The sequence below is a fragment of the Heloderma suspectum genome, chromosome 3 (genome assembly GCF_057233095.1).
Source record: "Heloderma suspectum isolate Gila_16-S chromosome 3, 16-S_ref, whole genome shotgun sequence".
Lineage (NCBI taxonomy): Eukaryota > Metazoa > Chordata > Lepidosauria > Squamata > Helodermatidae > Heloderma > Heloderma suspectum.
The window spans coordinates 63005656-63014846 of NC_139460.1; the positions used below are offsets into that span (position 1 = coordinate 63005656).

At 45.7% G+C, this 9191-nt stretch overlaps 1 protein-coding gene across 1 annotated transcript; it reads left to right on the forward strand.

Moving 5' to 3' along the window:
* Positions 1–2553: 2553 nt before the first annotated feature.
* LOC146349747 (uncharacterized) lies at positions 2554–3689 on the forward strand. The gene is made up of 3 exons (XM_084845491.1): positions 2554–2757; positions 2889–3008; positions 3101–3689. The coding sequence occupies exons 1-3, from the start codon at positions 2554–2556 to the stop codon at positions 3635–3637; spliced, it is 861 nt and encodes a 286-aa protein (XP_084701617.1). The 3' UTR covers positions 3638–3689.
* Positions 3690–9191: the final 5502 nt, after the last annotated feature.

Genomic DNA, 9191 nt, shown 5'->3' on the forward strand with positions numbered 1-9191 from the left:
ATACCTTTATTAAGCCAAAATATTATGCAAGCTTAATAAATGAGTATGAGTATGACACATGGCAGCGACATGTGGATAGCTTACTAAATACAGCACATAGTAAATACAGCACCTCCTCCAAGGGAGATTTGGTGGATGGCAACAAGGGAGAGGGCCTTCTCGATGGTGACCCCCGATTATAGAATGTTCTCTCCAGCAAGGGCTGCCTGGTACTAATATTGTCATCTTTTTGGTATCAACTTCCTCTGTTCCCAGGCATTTGCTGGCATACGATGGGCTGTTTAATGCATCAGTTGAATTGTTTATGGTTGTCACTGATGCTTTCGTTGTTTTATGGTGTGGTTGTATTTTTATGGAAATTGTTTTAGCTGTTGTACATTTTGCATGTTTTGATTTTGTTGTTAAGTTGCCTAGAGTCTCTATCTTTTTTTATAAAAGGCATCTAAACTCTATTTTCATCATCATGATTATTTAATAAAAATAATAATAATAAATAATGGGACAACACTGGTTTGTGTAGGATGTTGCCGTTGGAGCTCCTATGCTCTGTAACTTAACAAAGACAATTCTACCAAAAGCAAGCTATAGAAGTTAGCGTAATCACAGTACACAACAGGGCGGGAAATAGGCCTGAAGGCAATAGACCCACACCCAACTATGTTGTACCCTGAACAGCACCTTGGATAGCTCCTTTAGCGTTCTGACTAGTTCTGGCTGAAACCCAGAGCAGATTCACCGCCCTACTGACATCGGAGCCACCAGCTTCTAATAACATACAGATAAACGAAGCTGTAATTAGGGAACTGCCTTATACTGAGTCAGACCATTGGTCCATCCCAGAATTGTCAACACCGACTGGCCGTGGCTCTCGAGGGTTTCAGGCAGGATTCCCTCCTGGCCCTACCTGGGGAAGCTGGAGACTGAACCCGGGACCTTCTGCATGCCAAGCATGTGCTCTGTCACACTGAGCCATGGCCCCTCCCGTAAGGTTTATCAACCATAATGGTTTATAATTAAACCATTAAAACTCAGCGCAAACACACCAGTCCATACACATCAAGAAGAAGGGAAGAACAGGTGCACTCACCAGTTCAGTCGCACATCCGTTTAGGGCATAATCCTATGCACGTTTAAACAAACAAAGGCTTATAACTCCCAGCATTCTCCAGCTAGCACAGCTGGGTGGGGAATCCTGGGAGTTGTAGGACTTTTTTCAGTCTACATATGCATAGGATTGTGCCCTTAGATGCCAAAAGCCTGTCAGAATAAAAATGTCTTTTCCTGCCAGAGGAAGGACAGCAGAGATGGGACTAGCCTTGCCTCCCTTCGCAGGGAGCTCCAGAGGCTGGAACAGCCACCAGGAAGGCCATCTCTCGTGTTCCTGCCAAGTGTACCTCTGATATTGACGGGACAGAGAAAAGGGCCTCTCCCGAGGATCTTAAAATCCAGGAAGGCTCATACAGGGGGATGTGGTTTTTCAAACAGCTTGGTCTGCAGTTGTGTAGGGATTTGATAATTATGTGGGCCCTAGTATGTCCATTTATAAAATGGGCAATCAGCTTCTAATACTCTTAGTAGTAAAGGAGGGGGGCCCGCATCAAACTCTAAACCATGCCCCATTTGCGAAGGTGACAGTTGCGCCACCCCCCGTTGAGATGGGAAGTCCCGCCCTAGCCAGAAGCCCCACATATGACCTTCAGGGTCACCTGACAGGGGTCATGTGACCCCTCTACGAACTCGCCATGCCACCGTGGACCCATAGAAATTGGTTTTAGAGCCCTAGAGGGCACAGGCGCGGAGATAGCCCACGGGGCCTTTTCCAAGCAGCGCCCGGAGTGGTCCTGCAGGGGTCATGTGACCCCTCTAGGAATTCACCATGCCACTGTGGACCAATAGAGATTGGTTTTAGAGCCCTAGCAGGTACGGGCGCAGAGATAGCCCACGGGGCCTTTTCCAAGCAGCGCCTGGAGTGGCCCTGCGGGGTCATGTGACCCCTCTACGAACTCGCCACGCCGCCGTGGACCAATAGGAATTGGCTTTAGAGCCCTAGGGGGCACAGGCGCGGAAATGGCCCGCGGTGCCATTTCCAAGCCACGCCCGGAGTGGTCCTGCAGGGGTCATGTGACCCCTCTAGGAATTCACCATGCCACTGTGGACCAATAGAGATTGGTTTTAGAGCCCTAGCAGGTACGGGCGCGGAGATAGCCCACGGGGCCTTTTCCAAGCAGCGCCCGGAGTGGCCCTGCGGGGTCATGTGACCCCTCTACGAACTCGCCACGCCGCCGTGGACCAATAGGAATTGGCTTTAGAGCCCTAGTGGGTACGGGTGCGGAGATGCCCCGCGTGGCCTTTTCCAAGCCACACCCGGATTGGTCCTGCAGGGTCATGTGACCCCTCTACAAACTTGCAGCGCCGCCGTGGACCAATAGGAAGAATTCTTAGAGCCTAGCCCTGTAAATTCACGCCCCGCAACCCCATTGACCAATAGGAACCGCCTTGCCCCCAGAAAAACAGCCTTTTATCATGCCCAGACACGTTTTCTGCACAGAGAACATGGCGCAGCCAAGCACCTCTCCAGGGCCAACTGGTATTCTGCCACCGGCTGCAGGACATGACCCCCAAAAACGGTATATTAGTAGCAGTTCTGATGACTCTGCTTTTCCACCACCTAAACTTCTACACGAGGAGGAGGCCGAGGTTTCCCAAATGTGGCAGAACATGTTGGAAGCCATTTCACTAGAGAACATTGTAGCGCAGGTAAGATTTCAATGTTTCTATCTATGTGTATGGATGGATGGTTGGAGGGGATATTTTATGGTGGTTTCCGAAGTTTGCAAAAGGGTTACAGGCAGGATACAGCTTCATAATAGATTGTACCATTTTTTCAGGACCCCTGTGTGAATAATGTTGGTCCAGAAGGTCTTGGAAAAACTGTTGAAATTAAAGCAGAGGGGCCATCACCGGTGGCATTATGGAAGATGGCCTCAATGGAAAACTTTCAAATACAGGTACGTGTGATTATTTGTAGCATCGTTATTAAAGACATGCTGTGTGTGTGTTTAGGAGACACCAAAAGTATTTTCTTAATTTTGTTTTTTAGGGTTGTGCTGACCTGTCAACGGGGCAGCCAGGCCATGGCATCCTGAAAAGTATTCTAGGCCTGGAAGCGGATGAAACAAGCTTCAGCTCACCCAGAAAGCGCCGCAGAGCAATGCAATGCATTGTCAGAGCCACTGTTTTTGGAATTCTGAAGCACTGCTTAATTGAATATCTACATGATACATGTATTGGATGTATAAGCGATGCACCAGGACAATCCTCACATGAATGCGTATCTTGGCCAAAGAGTGTCATCTCTAGAAAGCTGAGAATTTTATGTGGGAAAATTTGTTTTAAAAGTATACTGCATATTATCACTTTAATCGGATATAGTGAAAATTGTCTCGAGATCACACAAGACTCTGTTAATGAAATGTTGATACTGGTAACTAAAATTGGGCGTTCACACAGAGCTCTGAAACTGCTGGATAAAACCCTGAAAAATACCGACAATGTATTTTTAAATCATGTAATGAAAGTGATTAGAAACAGGTCCTATAAATATGTTCTTACATCTGTAAAGCAAAACTCTGAATAAAATGGCTCATGTGAAAACTGCTGCATTTTTTGTTTTGTCAGAATTGTTTTTGAAAGAATCATTAAACATAGAAATCACAAGGGCTGCAAACTTCAAGAGTCTTTAAAAAGTAAAACACTCCTTAAGTGCCACCTATATTTTGTAAAAAATATCCTAGCTAGCCCCTCAAAAACCTATGACCCCCCCCCCCCCCCGGGTAAAGTGACTTTTGAGATGAAGAAGACACAGATCAAGCAAAGGAGTCCACTGAATATCAGGATCCAACCACAACGTTCCCCTGTGTTGTTAGAAAGTTTTATGTTCTTTCTGCAGAGCACTTGTGTCTTATGTTTAAAACCTACTATAAGCCTACCTGCAATTGAGCCATCACCCTAGACACATTTAAAAATGCTGCTAAGTTTCCCAAAAACTATGCTCACCCCTGTAAATGATTGTGTAGCATTAATTTCCATTTTTGAGATGGGTCCTGAAACCCCATTACGTGTTTAGGGCTGTTGTTGTTCAGTCGTCTCCGACCCTTTGTGACCCCATGGACCATAGCACGCCAGGCCTTCCTGTCCTCCGCTCTCTCCCGGAGCGTGCTCAAGTCCATATTCATTGCATCGGTGATGCTATCTAGCCATCTCATCCTCTGCCATCCCCTTCTCCTTTTGCCTTCAGTCTTTCCCAGCATCAGGGTCTTTTCCAGAGAGTTTTCTCTTCGCATTAGGTGGCCAAAATATTTGAACTTCAGCTTCAGTATCTGTCCTTCCAATGAGCACTCAGGGTTGATTTCCTTTAGGATTGACTGATTTGACCTCCTTGCAGTCCAGGGGACTCGTAAGGGTCTTCTCCAGCACCACAGTTCGAAAGCATCAATTCTTCGGTGCTCAGCCTTCCTTATAGTCCAGCTCTCACAGCCATACATTACTACTGGGAAAACCATAGCTTTGATTAGACGGACCTTTGTCGGCAAGGTGATGTCTCTGCTTCTTATTATGCTGTCTAGGTTTGCCATAGCTTTCCTCCCAAGGAGGCTCTTTAGATCCTCTTCGCTTTCTGCCATGAGGATGGTATCATCTGCATATCGGAGGTTGTTGATAATTCTCCTGGCAATCTTAATTCCGACCTCTGATTCATCCAACCCGGAGTTTCGCATGATGTACTCTGCATATAAGTTAAATAAGCAGGGTGACAATATGCAGCCTTGTCGTACTCCTTTCCCAATTTTGAACCAATTGGTTGTTCCATGTCCAGTTGTTACTGTTGCTTCTTGACCCTCGTACAGGTTTCTCAGGAGACAGGTAAGGTGGTCTGGTACTCCCATCTCTTTCAGAATTTGCCACAGTTTGTTGTGATCCACACAATCAAAGGCTTTAGCGTAGTCAATGAAGCAGAAATAGACATTTTTCTGGAATTCTCTTGCTTTCTCCATGATGCAGCGAATATTGGCGATTTGATCTCTAGTTCCTCTGCCTCTTCGAAACCCAGCTTGTACTTCTGGTAGTTCTCGGTTCGCATACTGCTGAAGCCTAGCTTGTAGGATTTTGAGCATCACCTTGCTGGCATGTGAAATGAGCGCAATTGTGCGGTAGTTTGAACACTCTTTGGCGTTGCCCTTCTTTGGAATTGGAATGTAAACTGACCTTTTCCAGTCTTGCGGCCATTGTTGAGTGTTCCAAATTTGTTGGCATATTGAGTGCAGCACTTTAACAGCATCATCTTTTAGGATTTTAAATAGCTCAGCTGGAATACTGTCATCTCCGCTAGCTTTGTTGTTACTAATGCTTCCTAAGGCCCACTTGACTTCACTCTCGAGGATGTCCGGCTCAAGTTCAGTGACCTCACTATCATGGCTATCAGGGACATTAAGATCTTTCCTGTATAGTTCTTCTGTGTATTCTTGCCACCGCTTCTTAATCTCATCTGCTTCTGTTAGGTCCCTGCCTTCTTTGTCCTTTATCATGCCCGTCTTTGCACAAAACTTTCCCTTGAGATCTCCGATTTTCTTGAAGAGATCTCTAGTCTTTCCCATTCTGTTGTTTTCCTCGATTTCTTTGCATTGTTCATTTCAGAAGGCCTTCTTGTCTCTCCTTGCTATTCTCTGGAACTCTGCATTCAGTTGGATATATCTTCCCATTTCTCCCTTGCTTTTCGCTTCCCTTCTTTCCTCAGCTACTTGTAAAGACTCATCAGACAGCCACTTTGCTTTCTTGCATTTCTTTTTCTTTGGGATGAATTTAGTTGCTGCCTCCTGAACAATGTTACGGACCTCCGTCCATAGTTCCTCAGGCACTCTGTCTATCAGGTCTAATCCCTGAAATCTATTCCTCACCTCCACTGTATATTCATAAGGGATATGATTGAGGTCATACCTGAATGGTTTAGTGGTTTTCCCTACGTTCTTCAATTTAAGACAAAATTCTGCAACAAGAAGCTCATGATCTGAGCCACAGTCAGCTCCAGGTCTTGTTTTTACTGACTGTATGGAGCTTCTCCATCTTGGGCTGCAAAGGACATAATCAATCTGATTTCGATATTGACCATCTGGTGATGTCCATGTGTAGAGTCATCTCTTGTGCTGTTGGAAAAGAGTGTTTGCTATGATTAGCGTGTTCTCTTGGCAAAACTCTATTAGCTTTTGTCCTGCTTCATTTTGTACACCAAGGCCATGCCTGCCTGTTATCCCAGTGATTTCTTGACTTCCTACTTTAGCATTCCAATCCCCTATGATGAAAAGGACATCTTTTTTTGGTGTTAGTTCTAGAAGGTGTTGTAGGTCTTCATAGAACCAATCAACCTCAGCTTCTTCGGCCTCAGTGGTTGGGGCATAGACTTGAATTGCTGTGATGTTGAATGGTTTGCCTTGGATTCGTACTGAGATCATTCTATCATTTTTAAGATTGTATCCCAGTACTGCTTTTCCCACCCTTTTGTTGACTATGAGTGCTACTCCATTTCTTCTAAGGGATTCTTGCCCACAATAGTAGATATGATGGTCACCTGAATTAAATTCGTCCATGCCTGCCCATTTTAGTTCGCTGATTCCCAAGATGTCGATGTTCAGTCTTGCCATCTCATGTTTGACCACCTCCAGCTTACCTTGATTCATTGATCTGACATTCCAGGTTCCTAAACAATATTGTTCTTTACAGCATCGGATTTTCTTTTCACCACCAAACACATCCACAGCTGAGTGTCCTTTCGGCTTTGGCCCAGCCGCTTCACTCTTTCTGGCGCTACTTGGAAATACCCTCTGCTCTTCCCCAGTAGTATATTGGACACCTTCCGACCTGAGGGGCTCATCTTCCGGCATCATATCTTTAAGCCTTGTGATACGTTCCATGGGGTTTTCTTGGCAAGAATACTGGAGTGGGTTGCCATTTCCTTCTCCAGTGGACCACATTTTGTCAGAAATCTCTGCCATGACCTGTCCGTCTTGGGTGGCCCTGCACGGCATAGCTTATGGCTTCACTGAGTTACACAAGCCCCTTCGCCACAACAAGGCAGTGATCCATGAAGGGGGTGTTTAGGGTAGGGTGCTGCTAAATTTTAGGAATTAGCTTTTTATCACTAGTTTTCAATACAGGTCAGAGGACTCATGCCGCATGTCTCCAGATGGAGGTAGATTACATGGGCCCTGAAACCGCATTACGTGCTTTGGGCATGGGTGTTGCTAAATTTTAGGAATCAGCTTTTTATCACTAGCTGCCAATACAGGGCAGAGGGCTGGTCCCGAAAAGGTTCATGCCGCATGTCTTCAGATACTTGGGTCCTGAAACTGTATTACGTGTTTTTTGAGTAGGGCGTTTCTAAATTTCAGTGTTGGGAAAACAACCAGTGTTCTAATCTAATCTTTACACATTGATATGTAAGGGAAAACTATTCCCCCCTTTTCTTTTTAAGTTATTATATTTTATTTTTGTCAGAATCATTTTTGAAAGAATCATTAAACATAGAGAGCACAAGGGCTGCAAGTAAAACCTTCAAGAGTCTTTAAAAAGGAAATAATTCCTTAAGTGCCACATAGATTTTGTAAAAATCCTACATGGCATGCCCTTTAGAAGAGGGGTGTGGGTGGGGGGGGGCAATGGTCTAGTCCTCTCACATTTGCTGATAGCAGCTTGGTAAAAAAAAAAAAAAGCATTAATGTAAACATCTGATATTGGAGAGAGGGAAAAAAAATCTCAATAACGGTCTTTAAAATGATGGATACATAGGTATCCATTTTTAAAAATAATTTAAAATCAACAAATTTGATTGTTGATTTTAAACAAATTAAATCAAACAAATTAAATGGAGCAAAATCAACAGAGAAGTTGACCATACCTAATATGCATAATGATGGTTGAAGACTGGACTACAGGTAGGGATGTACGAAAGTCACTTACCTTTCGCGGATTCTGTTTATGGTTGGGGGGGAGGCGTTCCGTCCCTCCCCCCGGAATCCTCGCCGGGGGGGAGGCACTCCGTTTCTCCCCCCCCCCGAATCCTGGCCGGCTGGCTGTGCTCCGCAGGGATTCTGCGGAGCCGCCGGCTGGCTCCGCCAGCAGCCGAACATCTGGCCGCTGGCTAGCAGGGATGCAAATGGCGGCGGCCATAGCCACCGCCATTTGCATCCTTGCAGTCAGCCATGATAGGCTACGTAAATGTTTATGTAGCCTATCACAGCTGACTTTAAAAAAACAACGCGCGTACGCAAATGGTGGCGGCCACAGTCGCCGCTATTTGCGTTCCTTATTTTGGCACGTCTTAGTCTACATAAACATTTACGTAGACTAAGATGGTGAAAATAAGGGGAACGCAAATAGCGTAGCGGACGCTACGCTATTTGCATTCCCCCTATTTTCGCCGTCTTAGTCTACATAAATGTTTTCGTAGACTAAGACGTGCCAAAATAAGGAACGGAAATGGTGGTGGCCATGGCCGCCGCCACTTGCGTACGCGCGTTTTTTGTTTTTTTTAAAAAAATCAGACGTGATAGGCTACGTAAACTTTTACATAACCTATCACATTTTTTAAAAAAAACCTAGCCGTGATAGGCTACGTAAATCTTTATGTAGCCTATCATGGTTTTTTTAAAACTGGAAATGGCGGTGGCGGCAGCCAGTCGGAAGACCGGCTGCTGCCGCCGAACCACCGCCGGAGCCGCCGCTGCCGCCGCCACGAAGATCCGCCCAAGGTAAGTCTTGTCCCGGGGGGGGGGGTGGCGGGGGGTGGCAGGCCGTTCCGCCACAGATTTTGGGGGGCCGAATGCGCTGGCATTCAGCCTCCCCGAGATCTGTGGCGGAATTTTCGTACATCCCTAACTACAGGTGACCCTCTAGTCTCTGGTCATTATTCTACCTAAATATAGAATAATATACCTAAAAAATCCCTAAAATTTTCTATCTAGTTTTCAAATTCAAGCACAAACAATGCAGGCTTAAAAACCCTGACTTATTTTATGCCTGTATATGAGAGCGCAGGACAGGAAGGCCTGGCGTGCTATGGCCCATGGGGTCACGAAGAGTCGGACACGACTGAACGACTGAACAACAGCAGTGAGCATGAAGTTACTATGAAAACCCCCCAC

Coding starts and splice junctions, on each gene's coding strand:
- LOC146349747 (XM_084845491.1), top strand. CDS start 2,554: ATGGCGCAGCCAAGCACCTCTCCAGGGCCAACTGGTATTCTGCCACCG. Junction 2,758..2,888: donor TAGAGAACATTGTAGCGCAG/GTAAGATTTCAA, acceptor CCATTTTTTCAG/GACCCCTGTGTGAATAATGT. Junction 3,009..3,100: donor TGGAAAACTTTCAAATACAG/GTACGTGTGATT, acceptor TTTGTTTTTTAG/GGTTGTGCTGACCTGTCAAC.